Genomic DNA, 15,336 nt, shown 5'->3' on the forward strand with positions numbered 1-15,336 from the left:
TGCAGAGATGGCCCCAAATTTTCATCATCATGCTGAGTAGGGTCAAAATCAAATCTGTCAGCAGCACAGGGCTAGAATTTCAGATGGGTTGAAAAGAGGTTTCCTTGTGCTTACAAATAACTGTTTCTTTAGTGATTTGACTTTGTGCTAAAAGCAGTGGTTCTCTACAGGGAGTGATTTACTCTTCTAGGAGACAGTTGGCAATGTTTTGTGGTTGTCACAACTGGGAAGGTGCCACTAGAATCTAGTGGATGGAGGTGGTGGGAATGCTGCTGAACATTCTTAACAATGCACAAGAGAGTCTCCAACAACAAAGGGTTGTCTATCCCCAGATGTCCACAGTGCTGAGACTGAGAACTGCTGTGCAGTCTTGGTATCTTTTGCAATGATGAGCAGTTGTCTTCTTCCCCTGTGAGAGCGCAGTGGAAAGGCTGGCCATTTCTTTTCTTCATGCCTTAGGTTGTCTCTCATGAGTGAGTGAGAGTGATATCGGTCCCCTTGATCTCAGATGTCACTTTAAAAGATGTTTAATTTAGAATTCTCTAGTTCCTTTCAGCATCAATGCTATGAAGATTTACTTCTTCCCAAGGAGCAACTAGGATGAGAATTTTTTTCCCCCTTAAGCTGGCTTCCATGATTATTTTAAAAGTGAATCACATATTGCTTTGTGTAAGTTTTTAACTTTTTAACATTTATTGGCAAATATATTGGCTTTTCTTGACATTTATTGAGTCAGGGAAAGCTCAGTCTATAGAGAACTTCAATATGTGCTCATAAATGGTGATGTTTGAAGATATGCAACATAAACATACTGAATAGGAACTAATGTACTTCAGTGGATTTTTTATTCATGTGTATTTTTCTCTAGTAGTTTTTTTTTTTTTTTTTAAGTAAAAACAGGCTCATTTTAAAAAATTCAGCATACATTTATTGAGCGTCTGTCGGGCAGCTGGCATTTTTATTAGGCTTGAAGGACACATTAGAGAATGATATGGACAGAATTCCTGCCTTCCAGGAGCAACAGTCTAAAAGGAGAGACAGGTTAAGTGTTGAATGGTTACTAACTTCAGATCTGGGTAAGAACCTTGTAAACAACAAAAAAAGGGAATAAGCCCCAGGGGTAGGCAGGAAGGGTCTCTTTAGGCCTGTGTTGTGGTTGTGGCGATGGTGGCTCTCTGATGATGTAGCATTTATGCTTCAAAGAATCAACTTTTGCTTTTGCTTTTTCTCTTAAAGTATTTTTTCGGCTGTTCTTTGTAATTTTCTTCCTGCGACGTTCTTTCAGTCATTATGAATGCAGGTCTAGTCTTCTTCCATCTGTTTCCCCCGATCGTGGGTTATTTGGAAGTATTAGTTCCTCAGTGATCAATGCAAAGAAATAGAGAAAAATAATAGGAAAGACTAGAGATCTCTTCAAGAAAATTAGAGATACCAGGGGAACATTTCATGCAAAGATGGGCACAGTAAAGGACAGAAATGGTATGGACCTAACAGAAGCAGAAGATACTAAGAAGAGGTGGCAAGAATACACAGAAGAACTGTACAAAAAAGATCTTCATGACCCAGATAATCACGATGGTGTGATCACTCACCTAGAGCCAGACATCCTGGAATGCGAAGTCAAGTGAGTCTTAGGAAGCATCACTACGAACAAAGCTAGTGGAGGTGATGGAATTCCAGTTGAGCTATTTCAAATCCTGAAAGATGATGCTGTGAAAGTGCTGCACTCAAAATGCCAGCAAATTTGGAAAACTCAGCAGTGGCCACAGGCCTGGAAAAGGTCAGTTTTCATTCCAATCCCAAAGAAAGGCAATGCCAAAGAGTGCTCAAACTACAGCACAATAGCACTCATCTCACATTCTAGCAAAGTAATGCTCAAAATTCTCCAAGCCAGGCTTCAACAGTACGTGAACCGTGAAATTCCAGATGTTCAAGCTGGTTTTAGAAAAGGCAGAGGAACCAGAGATCAAATTGCCGCATCTGCTGGATCATGGAAAAAGCAAGAGAGTTCCAGAAAAACATCTACTTCTGCTTTATTGACTATGCCAAAGCCTTTGACTGTGTGGATCACAATAAACTGTGGAAAATTCTTCAAGAGATGGGCATACCAGACCACCTGACCTGCTTCCTGAGAAATCTGTATGCAGGCCAGGAAGCAACAGTTAGAACTGGACATGGAACAACAGACTGGTTCCAAATCAGGAAAGGAGTAAGTCAACGCTGTATATTGTCACCCTGCTTATTTAACTTATTGCAGAGTACATCATGAGAAATGCTGGTCTGGATGGAGCACAAGCTGGAATCAAGATGGCCAGGAGAAATATCAATGACCTCAGATATGCAGATGACACCACCCTTATGGCAGAAAGCGAAGAAGAACTAAAGAGCCTCTTGATGAAAGTCAAAGAGGTGAGTGAAAAAGTTGGCTTAAAACACAGTATTCAGAAAACTAAAATCATGGCATCTGGTCCCATCATTTCATGGCAGATAAATGGGAAAGCAACGAAAACAGTGACAGACTTTATTTTGGGGGCTCCAGAATCACTGTAGAAGGTGACTGCAGCCATGAAATTAAAAGACACTTGCTCCTGGAAGAAAAGTTATGACCAACCTAGATAGCATATTAAAAAGCAGAGGCATTACTTTGCCAGTGAAGGTCCATCTAGTCAGAGCTATGATTTTTCCAGTAGTCATGTATGGATGGGAGAGTTGGACTATAAAGCAAGCTGAGTGCCAAAGAATGATGTTTTTGAACTGTGGTGTTGGAGGAGACTCTTGAGAGTCCCTTGGACTGCAAGGAGATTAAACCAGTCCATCCTAAAGGAAATCAGTCCTGAATATTCATTGGAAGGACTGATGTTGAAGCTGAAACTCCAATACTTTGTCCACCTGATGCAAAGAGCTGACTCATTTGAAAAGACCCTGATGGTGGGAAAGATTGAAGGCATGAGGAGAGGGCGTCGATAGAGGATGAGATGGTTGGATGGCATCACCGACTCAATGGATATGAGTTTGAGTAAACTCTAGGAGTTGTTGATGGACAGGGAAGCCTGGCGTGCTGCAGTCCATGGGGTTACAAAGAGTCGGAGCGACTGAACTGAACTGAAGTTCCTTAACACTGTAAAATCTATAGAAGATTTTATCTATTAAATAAATAAAAAGAAATAAAATTTATCTATAAAATAAACTAAAATTTTATTTACTTATAAAATAAATCTATTAAAGATTTTATCTATAAAAACTTGAGAGTGTATTTAATCTGTTCTCTAACATATGAAGTCCCTAAGATATGATCTACCTCTTTTGGTTTTTTTTTACTCTTGCAATTTATTGATAGAAGAAAAGGACTCACTCGTTCTGTAGTCTCTAGACTTTGCTGAGTGCATCCATATGGTCTTGTTTATCAAGTTTAACATAGTCCTTTGTTCCCTGTATTTTTGCAAACTGGGAATGCCATATCTAGGTGTTTTCAGATTCAGGTTCAGTGTTTGGACACACGTACATCATAGGTTGTGGTGTATATATCCTTCCACATCATGTCAGGAGGTACGTGGTAAGACTTGGAATCCACTGATCTTTGTTTATACAGATAAGATTGAGGCAAAAGAAGAAATGGAATAGCTGGAGAAAAGGCTCTGGAAGTGTTTGTGCCTCACCTCTTATGAGTGAAATGTAGGTGTTTTGTTTTTTTTTTCCCCCAAAGCTACTCAGTTGCCTATCATATTTGTTATGGTGGGATTTATAACTGATTCCTGAGAAGCTTATGTGTTTGTTGGTGTTTATATAACTTTGGTGATTACTGCTCACAGCTGGCTTGCATGAGGGAGAAAGTTCAGAGGTATTTGTCACTAGATCTGATTCCGTGATCCTGAGGTTGGGTGGTAATAGTCACTGACTTTTAAACCACTGAAGACACTAATTTTCTTTTGTCAAAGCACATGCCTCTACTTCTTTGTGGACTCTAATCTTTTTTCCTTGGTGACTTTTGGTGGATTATATTTTAGAATTTTGGGGTGAACTATTATTTGAAAGTCAAATTAATGATTTTGGGTAGGTTGTAAATTCATGAGGTTCAATATTTAGGAAGTACAAAAGAGCACAGTGAAAAGTTATGTTTTGACTCAGGGAAAATCAATTATATTAATTTTGAAATAACAGTTTTATTATTAAAATTAGTTTAAGATGTATATCAGGGGTCCCCAACCTCCAGGATCTGATGCCTGATAATCTGAGGTAGAGCTGATTTAATAATAGAAATTAAATGCACAATAAATGTAATATGCTTGAATCATCCAGAAGCTATCTCCCCCTGACCTTGGTCCATGGCAAAATTGTCTTCCACAAAACTGGTCTCTGGTGCCAAAAAGGTTGGGGACCATTGGTATATGTTATAATCCTGTATAGAGACCAGAAGCTTCATAGTAAGTGTTGTGAAGCAGTAATGAAACAGTTGAAAAACACTGACTTCCATAACAACAGACTTTAAATACTAGCACATCTGGGCACAGCTGTAAACTAAAGCCACTTGAACAAGCAAACAGTGGTTGTTGAACACAGAAGCTCAGGGCCTTCCCTGGTGGCTCAGATGGTAAAACGTCTACCTGCAATGCGGGAGACCCGGGTTCGATTCCTGGGTCAGGAAGATCCCCTGGAGAAGGAAGTGGCAATCTGCTCCAGCACTCTTGCCCGGAAAATTCCATGGATGGAGGAGCCTGATAGGCTACAGTCCATGGGGTCACAAAGAGTTGGACATGACTGAGCAACTCTGTCCTGTCCTGTCCTGAACACAGAAGCTGAGGATTCTTTCGAAGAATGGTAGGTGGTGAGAAACTGATTTAGACCTGTGTGCTGTGTATAAAGGAAGGGGGAAACCTGTGTCTGAACTCTTTGTACATGAAAAGTCTATCTACTGTGTTTGATCATTTGCAAATTGCTACTGTGCTTGGCTACATTCAACCCTTGCCAGACAGAAATTCACAGCCAGGCCTCACAAGTTGGAATGTTAGGTAGTAAACGTGTGACATTCAAAGGCTATCAGGTTTGTTGTTCCCCCTCCAAGGGACAGCCCACTCTGCAAGGCAGAAACCAGAAGAAATAAATACAATAGTTGGCAGCAAGTTTGCACTACCCAGTGTATGAAGTTCAAACCCTTTGCCTGCCCACTGTACTCTGACTGTATCCTGCCTAGATTCTAATCTTGCCTCCAGCTGTTCCTGCAAGTGGTTACTCAATAAATTTGCTTGTGAAATAGAAATGAAAACAAAAGGCCTTAAGGCCAAGAGAGCATCAGAGGTCGTTATCTAAGCAGGTCAGAGGACCCAGCAAAACACTACCTTGAATTGTGCCAGCGCAGCCCTGGGCGGGGATTGGTGTGTAGGCCAAGCTGCCGTGCTGGGGGGGGTGCCACTCCTGCTGCGGTTCTGCTTAATTCACTTCAGCCAGCGTTGAGCTGCGCGTACTTGGCTAACCATTCCACCTTGTGTAGCGTCTCGATTCCTCTTGCTTATGCTCCTCTGTCTATCTAGAATGTTCTTTTCTTCCTTTACTAGCTCGTGCTTATCCATTTTGCTAGATTAAACCTAGGCCTCACGTTTCCCAAGGAAGTGCCCCCATTAACCACTGATAGGCAAGGTGGATTAGGTGTCCTTTCCTCAGGTGTTATTGCTGAAAAGCACTCCACCGTATAGGTGTGTACATGTGTCCTCATGAGGACCGTTCCATTGTGCCTTGGCACAGGGCCTGGTACATAGCAGATGCTCAAATTCATGTTAGGCTAAATTAAAAGCAAGGGGACAGGAAAGGCTGTCTGGTTTGTGGCAGTGTTAAGAGGAAAGATTTAGAAGGTAGGGTGTGTGTTTTGTAAGAAATACTCATTTTCTAACAACAAAATGTACTTTGCATATGTCAGTTCTACTTTTCCTTTTCCTTTCTTATTTCTGATCTTTGATTAGGATGTATAATTGAAGTTTGAGATCTCCACACAAAGAAATACTGCCACCCAGCATGACTGACGAAGCCCCAGAGCTCTGTGCGCTCCCAGACTGTTGATGTAGTTGTGGGGGTATGGAGTTCCATGGAGTTCAGCAGACTAATAAAGAACAGTATTTTCCATGAGAGAACTATTTACATCCTCATTTTACAGATGAGAACTATGACTCAGAAGTTGACCTCATGAACATAGACCTAATAAGTGACAGAGCCAGGATTCACCACCAGGGTTGCCTGACTACAAAGTTCATCCTTTTAACTGTCTGCTCCTGTGTTTCTGCTTATTTCCTGTATACCCATAGGCAAAGCTTTTAAACTTTTTAGTGCTTCAGTGTATCATATTTAGAATGGGTGGGGGGGACTAGAATGAAGGGAGCAAAATTCACCTTGTAGAATTATTGCAGGAAAGAAAGAAGAGAACCCATTCTTTGTACCTGGACTAATGGTAGTCATAGTAAAAGCAGCCATGGTTTTATATGGTGTTTACGGTGTGCCAGGTATTGTCTTAGCACTTTATTGAGGCCACCTCACATAATCATCGCCACAATCCTCTGAGGTTGAGGAATGACACTACAGTTACTATTCCCTTTTATAACTGTTAACCACCAAGAAAGGTTGTAATAAGGGGCAGAGCTGCTGTTTACAGCCCAGCAGTCTGGCTTCAGTGTCCATACTGAGCCCATTTGCTCTGTTATCTCTTAGGAAACGTTAGTTCCCAACTCCATGCTGTTCTGGAATCTGGCATCAACATGAAAGAGATTGTAAGGAACCCAGAATGGTATCAGGGTGGCAAGGGGCTACATCAAGCTGGGTATGGTGAGCAGTAGCAGTATCGGGGACACTCATGATTCTCTTACTTAATCACTGACTGGTGAGATGGCCCTTTGATATTTCTTGGTGGTTAAGTTCATAGGATGATGACCCATCATGGTATGTCTTTTTTCAGCTTGAGGGCATCTACTTACTGGTTCACTTAATGAGATGTATGAAATCCCTGGCCTCTCTTTACCAAAGTCTACAGGGTTAAATGTTTCTTCTTGAGTCCATACTGATATATATATTTTTAATGTTGAATATATAAATGAGGGAGAAAGGACAAATCTCCCTTACAGAAAAATTCCAGATAATAAGTGTGTAAGGAAAGATGGAAATAGAAAACCACTGTTAGAACACCACCGTAATAATTGCTCTAGGTAGAATCCACTGATGAATGTTAAAATTAGTGGATGAAACCTTTGAGCATATTTGTGTTCTCAAAGCTTCAAAGTATCCCCCCCCCCCAAAAAAATTTTCTCTGTGTGTGTTTATGGTTTTTGTTTTAACTCTGTTCTTTTTTTTTTTTTGTATGTGGTTTTAACATATGTCCAGAAATTCTGTGATGCCCTTCCGTCCCGGAAATGGAGTATAATTCTCTTCCCCTTGAATGTAGGCTGGGCTTAGTGATTGGCCTCTTATGAATAAAGTATGGGAGGGGAAAAATAATAATTTTACAGTGGAGAAGTCCAGTAAATACCACTTCAAGGTTAATGTCACCAGGAATAACTCACGTTGATATCATTACCCTGATCAGACTTGATGAGAAGAACACTTCACCTATGTGATATTCTTTCCTAAAAGTCATAACCTCCAAACTAATCATCAGAAAAACTGAAACTTGGGGACAGTCTACAAAGCCACCTGACCAGTATTCTTCAAAAATGTATCAAGGTCAGGAGCTCTCTGGTAGTCCAGTTGTTAGGACTCAGCGCTCTCAGTGCTGGGGCCTGGGTTTGATCCCTGGTTGGGGAACTAAGATCCCACAAGCCACATGGTGTGGGCAAAAAAAGGAAAATCAAGTTCGTGAAAGACCAGAATAGGCTGCCACCGTTAGGGAAGACTGAAAAGACATTGAAAGCTCAATGCAATGTGATATCTATCCTAGATAGCATCCTGTTGTAACAGAAAAAGGATATTAGTAGAAAACTGGTAAATCCAAAATAACACAATCCCACCAAAAGGCAGACTTCCTGAGCCCTTGCTGCCTGAGAGCCAAGTGGCATGGAAGTGCCATGGACTAGATCACCCAGGTTTCAGCACTTCTGCTCTTGTTTTGAACCTCTCTTACCTTTGGGAGAGACCTTTTGGTTGTGTAGAGCTTGTATCTGGGAGGCTCTGGCAGATGTGGAGACAGGTCTGAGTGACTGCAGGACCTGCCCATCCCGCGAACAGAATGCAGCTCAGCTGATGAGGAGAGGGGTGTGCACAGGGACCCTCCTGCCCCAACCCCAGTTCTTGCTGGTGGTCGATACCACAAATGACATTGCCTCTGCCAGGAATTTCTTCCCACTTGGCCCCCATCCTGAAGGCAGTAATATACCATTAGTCGTTCTGTTCATCTTTTAAGTTCTCACTTATATTTTACCTTCCATGTAATTCCTTGTGTGATTATCCTATGAAATAGTACCTTTCATATTCCTATGACCCTAACACAATTATTCTTGGCTTAGCTAATTACTTCTGGCTCAAATATGGTGCCTTCAACTTTGAGTTGCCCTGCTCCTCCTATGGCAATGCTATTTAGCACACCTTGCCTTATTATGCCTAGAAGACAAACTCCTGGAAGGGAAGGAATCTTACAAATATTCCTTGAAGCATCTAGGACAGTACCTGCCATGTTGTGAGCTCTCATTAAATGGGTGGCAAATTGAGTGAACGCTTTAAGGCACTGATGGGAGGAATGGTCTCCCTGTTGGCCAGATGAGACTTGCTTAGAGTCATACAAGTGAGTGTGAGCTGTATTTGAAACTCGATGTCCCTTTCTGAGTGGTCTGAGGCCCTGACACTTCCTCACTCTGAACATAGTGCTAAATTACACCAAGAGTGATGGCTCACATTTATTGTGAGCCTACTCTGGGCCATGCTTGGTTTTAAGCATGCCCTCTGTTTAGTCCTCACAACAGCTCTGAAGTGTGGAAATTACTATCCTCGTTTTATAGATAAGTCCATTTAGGTTCAGAGAGATGTAACTTTCCTTCTTAGCTCACCTGCTGATAAGTTGCTGAGTTGAGATCTGACCCTGCTGTATCTGGCATCAGAACCTACTTTTCCTCCAGTTAACTTGATCCCTGGCACCTCTTTGCATTTGTCTCCTCAGACCCATCCCTGGAAGACATGTGTGGTACTGAGTGTGCCCAGCTGGGAGAAGATGGGCAGCAGCCACCGCGGTGCACTTCAACTACCTCATCTCAGTCTGAGCCTTCAGAGCAGCTTAGGCGCCACCAAGGCAAGAGCCTTGCCTCCGAGGACCCCAAAAAGAAGAGAGCTCAGAAACCCTCCCACATGAGAAGAAACATACGGTGAGCTATGCTCTGGGGGAGAGAAGGGAGGGAGTTGAAATACTGATTTGATCAGGAGAGTTCTGTTTTCCAAGGAGGAAAATGTAGGCTATGTGCCCCAATTAACAGTGAGGCTGCAACTCAGGACCACTGGGTCTGGACTGTCTGAGGATGCAGAGCGGATGCGGTTGGCACTCAAGCACCTCTGGGGATGTCCCACTGTCTGGAGGCCTGGGAAGCATCCATAGGATGCTCTGGTTGGAGTCTGTTATTTCCTTTATTTTTTTCTTATGTTTCCAAATACGAGGAGATAAAAGAGTTTGAGTTCTCATCTTCTCAGAACTCAACATCAGTTGGACGAGGACTGTCTAGTCTAAACCAAGGCTTCTTCTTTAACCTAAGATATCAGCAGATGTGAACTTCCTTACCTGTTCAAATCTCCAGCACGCCTTTCTTCTACCCATGACAGTTTTCCTCTTGAAAGGAGACAAAGGATATTTTTCTCCTCCTGCTACTGCTGCTGCTAAGTCGCTTCAGTCGTGTCTGACTCTATGCTCCCACCAGGCTCCCCCATCCCTTGATTCTCCAGGCAAGAACACTGGAGTCGATCGCCATTTCCTTCTCCTCCTACCCTCATCCACAGTCTTATTTTCCCATATAGCAACTCTGTCTTTTGTACTGCTTTCCAGCTTTGTGGATCACATATTACTCTGTTTCACTCTTGATCTGTTAGGTACCGAGATGAGTCAGCAGGGTGATCTGTCAGAAGGTTAAATAATATGAAAAACATGTTAGCCCAAAAGCTCCTGAGCCTTGAAGTCCTATTTATGTGTGTGCTTGTTTTTTTCTCTTTTACCTTACTCGCTGCATGGGTGTAGTGGCACTGACGTGGCTTCTTCTCCCAGCAGTGATGATTTTCCTCTTTATCTTGACATTACCTTACCCAACCACAAGTGAACTGAAGCGCTCGCTCTTATTTTAATGTTTAGAAAGCTTCTCCGGGAGGATCAGTTGGAGCCAGTTACCAAAGCAGCACAACAGGAAGAATTGGAAAGAAGGAAGCGCCTGGAGCAGCAGAGAAAGGATTACGCAGCCCCCATTCCCACCGTCCCCCTCGAGTTATTTCCCGGTAAGTTTTGGAGTGGGCAGGAGGGGCCCTGCACCCAGGTGAGGAGAGACCCTCGGTGCCCACAGTGCCAAGGACAGATCTGGAATCAGATGGGAGCCTCTCAGGAATCCTCTCAGTCCATTCATTTTCTGAGAAGCACACGAGCAGAAAGCTCTCATTTGAAAAGTTAAGATGGATACTTCACTTGGTACTTCCTCAAATTGGTCTTATTTAGATTTTCCCCCAGAGCTCTGGATCTTAACGTACCAAAGGATTAGGACACTTTCTAGTGGTCAGGTGAGTGCTAGAAGTAAAAACTGGTAGAGAAAAGGGAATTTGGGAAGAGGGTTGAGGTTTTTAAGATGTCCTCTACTTGTCTCCTCAGGGGATGGTCCCCCCAAGAACAACACAGGAGGAGGAGGGCAAATCATTTTGGAAAATATGTTTCAGCTAAATGTGGTTCTTGACATTCTCTTCCATCTCCACCTCCCCGCACCCAGAGGAAATTGTCTTAAGAGCAAGCGATGGTCCCCAACTGCCTCCTCGCGTCTTGACCCAGGAAGTCATTTGTTTGGACAGTAGCAGTGGCAGCGAGGATGAAAAAAGCAGTCGAGATGGTAAGATGGAGCCAGAGGTGCCCCTCCTTCCTCCTGACCCAGGATTCACCCCGAGAGATTGGCTTTCCCTCCGAATAGAAAAGAGTTCCGTCCTTCCTCATTCCGCTTAGGGTCTGACCGTGACAAATTTCCCTCAGTCTCCTTGGTAAATATGTTTTTCCCTTGTCTTAACTTGAAGCTGGAAGAGAGAAAAATTAAAAATCAAAATTTTTATGAATGGTAACAAGTTCTAACATTGTTTCCATGCTCCCTTACCTTAAGTTACAGTGAATTATATCTGCTCCCTGAGTCCTTGTTTTCATTTTACTTTGTTGGCTGTCTCAGAGGTGATTGAACTGAGCTCTGGAGAGGAGGATACTCTGCACATTGTGGACAGCAGTGAGTCTGTCAGTGAGGAGGATGAGGAAGAGGAGAAGGGTGGCACCCATGTGAATGACGTCTTAAATCAGCGCGATGCTCTGGGGCGGGTCCTTGTCAACCTGAACCACCCTCCGGAGGAGGAGAATGTCTTCCTGGCCCCTCAGTTGGCACGGGCGGTGAAACCTCATCAGGTGCAGTAAATCTGCATTCTCTTCTCTGTCTCCTTTCAGCTTCCTTGCTGTGGACATCACTTGCTGGCGATTGTTAGCATCACAGCCTATGAAGTACTTGTTTGGTCCCATGGGCAGCTACTGATTGATTCTTCCTCCTAGCAGTTGATGCTTCAGGATTTCTGATGGGTGGGAAGGGACAAGCCTGAGACATGCCCTGTCATGTAAAAGGTGCTGATCTCTTGGGTTAATAATCTTGAGCCACCTCCTGTGAGATGACTGATCTCTGAGGAGCAGTGCCTTGGTGGGAACTTGTGGCTCCAGGAGAGGCAAGAGACTCAGAAGTCTGAGAGACTTTTTGATAGGAAGGCTCAGAGCAGTTTGTGTTGACCCAGAACCAGAAGTAGCTCCAGGAAGGCAGAGGTTGACTCAACAGAAGAACTCTAACAGTAAGAACTGCTCCTCATGGAATGGGCTGCCTTGAAGTAAGCAACCAGGGGCAGCCAGACCAAGAGTGAGCAGGGGTCTGGTGGCCAGGATTCTTGCCTCAGACGGGCTTCTGTCCTAGGTCGTCAGTGCTTTTCTCTGTTTTCTCCAAGAAGAATGTCATCAGCCAGTAAACTAGCCAGGGTCCTGGGAAACTTCTGTAGCCACCCACACCAGCTGTCTGGTCTAACGTCTGCTCATTTACTTAATTTTGACTAGTTTCAAAGTAAACTAGACCCTTGGTCTTTGCCAGCCAAAGATATTTGTGTTTGTTCCCTGTCAGATTGGTGGGATCCGATTCCTCTACGATAACCTGGTTGAGTCCCTGGAGAGATTTAAAACCAGTAGTGGCTTTGGCTGCATCCTGGCCCACAGCATGGGTTTGGGGAAAACTTTGCAAGTGATCTCCTTCATCGATGTTCTCTTCCGCCACACGCCAGCCAAAACTGTCCTTGCCATTGTGCCGGTAAGTGTTGGGGTGGGCACCACTTGCTCACCCTTCTGCAGAGCTCTGGGGTAGTGCCTTATGGGCACTAAAAAGCCTGGTAGGCTCAGCTCTGAGCTTCTTCCCTAAAACACCCTTTTTGGACTTAACTTTCTGACAGGTTAATACTCTTCAGAACTGGCTGGCAGAGTTCAACATGTGGCTCCCAGCTCCTGAAGCCCTTCCAGCTGACAATAAGCCTGAAGAAGTCCAGCCTCGGTTCTTTAAAGTTCACATCTTGAATGATGAGCACAAGTAGGTGGCCTGCCCTCCGTTCGCCCTTTTCCTTTTAGACTTCTTCCCAGGGTCTGGAGTCAAGGCAGTCAGTCTTTCTGGGTATGTGCCTTGTCCTCCCAGATTCCTTTTGGTTTCTTGATGTATCCCCCTCTCTCTTCTTCTTGCTACTCATTTTTTCTCTCCCTAGTTTTTCAGTAGTCAGAGTTATTATGTAGCACAGAAATTGTTGTATTCTGCTCGAAGACGTTTTTATATCCTGGAAAATCTGTGTGCGTGATCACATTTTCCCATGTAGTTCAACATGTAGTATGAAACTTCCTGTCTTCTATCTTTTCACCTTTTACATTCATCTTTTATTAGAAACCTAACCATCAGTCTCCTCTTACAAGCACTAATCTATATTTGACCCTTAATGGTACAACTTCCAAGCTTTAAAAGATGCAAACCATTTTTTTGTTTGTTTTGGATCTAAATATAATGATTTATATTTCCATTCTGTAAATTCAATCTGCTTTCCAGAAATTTAAACCTATATCCTGATCCAAGCCAGCTATGCATGCCACGCTTTCCCCTTGTTGATACGGATAACTGAGAAAGTAGGCTTTCTTCTCTGCGGAGGTCACCTTTTGGGATGTTTGGTCACACATATGAAAATGAAGAGCCTGTGGGTGGCTCCATAGGTCGCTGATCACCTGCTCCTTTCTAGATTTCAGGACTGTCAGTCCACTTGCGGTTAATGAAATAGAGCCAGAGCACAGTTGTTCAGGAGGAGAGGGATGTACTGAGTGGCATCCAGTCTCAGCTGTTCTTTTTCCTTGACTATGTGTCCTTGGCTCTTCATTCACCAGGGCCTGGGCAGGTGAAATGCAGAATGTTGCCCTTGCTTTTACTACTTTGTATATAATGATAACTTGCAGCTCCCCCTCAAATGTAGTATTATAGTCATGCATGTACACTTTGGCCACCTGATGCGAAGAACCGACTCCCTGGAAGAGACCCTGATGCTGGGAAAAATGGAAGACAAAAGGAGAAGGGGGTGGCAGAGGATGAGATGATTGGATGGCATCACTGACTCAGTGGGCATGACTTTGAACAAACTTTGGGAGAAAGTAGAGGACAGAGAAGCCTGGTGTGCTGCAGTTGATGGAGTCTCAGAGTCAGGCACGATTTAGTGTCTGAACAACAATGCGTACATCTAAGGGGATTGTCCCTTTTATTTGTAACATTGAATTTCTGGTTTTTGCTATTTAACCATCACCAGAGACCTCGTCCGTCCTCAGTGCAGTTAGTATGTCTGTGGTGGGAAAGTCCTTGGGCAGCCGGCCAGCCCTGTGATGCTGCCGCATGAAGTCTGTGGCGAGGACTTCTGACTGTGCATCAGCACGGCTTTGACTGTGAGGAGTTCTTCCTGCAGAGCTGACGAAGCAATAACGTATTCTTTCTGTTCACTCTTGCAGGACAATGGCAGCTCGTGCTAAAGTGATGGCTGATTGGGTGTCAGAGGGAGGGGTGCTGCTGATGGGGTACGAAATGTACAGGCTCCTCACCCTGAAGAAATCCTTTGCCACAGGTAGACCGAAGAAAGCCAAGAAACGTTCTCACCCGGTCATCATTGATCTGGATGAGGAAGACCGACAGCAGGAGTTTCGAAGAGGTGGGTGGCCTCTCTGAGGATATTCTAGGGGATTACTTGGGGGAAAGAAGTCATGTCTGCTCTAGTACCTAATCACATGGGGAGCATTAATGAACCAGAAATCCTGGACCCTGAGGTAAGACTGGCTCTGGCCAGCGGCTCTTGGAAGGCCCTGCTTTCTCTGCAGACAGTGAAGTTCTGGGTCGGCCAGGCCACAGACTGGCTTGGGCAAGACTCCCCTATGTCTTCACAGAGCAATTAGAAGAGCAGCTGCTCCCTCTACTGCTTCCCAGAATGTTCTGAGACAGCATTAAGACAATATAAAGTATTTAAATAACTAATACACGGAGCAATGGTAGTACTGTTTGTGTGAATTTATAAAAGAGGAATTTATCACAGTTTTCTTTTTGGTGAAAGCCATTCTTCTCATAGTTCTAGCTCTCTTCTCTTGTTTGAGGGGCCTTGGCCTATTTGGGGAAAAAATGTACTTTTAAGGTTCAGAGGCTGTTTCATTTCATAGATCTCTTCATCTATGAGATTCTGTTTTCTCTGCTTCTGTGGCTGATTTTGACATTTAGCAATGAGCAGCAAGTAACTCCAGGAAGACCTTGTCCTTTAATTAGCTCCCACCAGCCAGCTCTCAGGTGACGCCAAGACAGTGATGAGAGCCTGTGGAAGTGTCTGGGTTATTCCCATCAGAATCATCCCAGATGCATTTTTAATCCTTTAGACTAGTACTCTGAAAGTCATGCCGTCTGCTACCTAGTTGGTGTAAGCCCTAGGAATGCGACTCAGTTTTATTCTTAGCCTAAAGGGAAAAGAAAATAAGGAAAGGAAAGAGGGAAAGGGGATTCACTGCAAGAGTCAGTCGGCCAGGGTCACGTGTCACAGCAGATGCGCAGGAACTGGATTGGCCGGCTCCCTTTCTCCACTGGGGGC

At 43.8% G+C, this 15,336-nt stretch overlaps 1 protein-coding gene across 1 annotated transcript in view; it reads left to right on the plus strand.

Annotated features, from left to right (window-relative positions):
* Positions 1–15,336, plus strand: part of RAD54L2 (RAD54 like 2) — an 88,238-nt gene that overhangs the window by 50,811 nt on the left and 22,091 nt on the right. Inside the window, exons 3-9 of the mRNA XM_040247085.1 lie at positions 9,122–9,323; positions 10,292–10,431; positions 10,911–11,027; positions 11,352–11,578; positions 12,327–12,509; positions 12,649–12,782; positions 14,222–14,418. Coding sequence (XP_040103019.1) covers positions 9,122–9,323; positions 10,292–10,431; positions 10,911–11,027; positions 11,352–11,578; positions 12,327–12,509; positions 12,649–12,782; positions 14,222–14,418 — 1,200 coding nt within the window. The remainder of the gene's footprint in view (positions 1–9,121; positions 9,324–10,291; positions 10,432–10,910; positions 11,028–11,351; positions 11,579–12,326; positions 12,510–12,648; positions 12,783–14,221; positions 14,419–15,336) is intronic.

Source organism: Oryx dammah, unplaced genomic scaffold, assembly GCF_014754425.2.
Source record: "Oryx dammah isolate SB20612 unplaced genomic scaffold, SCBI_Odam_1.1 HiC_scaffold_9, whole genome shotgun sequence".
Lineage (NCBI taxonomy): Eukaryota > Metazoa > Chordata > Mammalia > Artiodactyla > Bovidae > Oryx > Oryx dammah.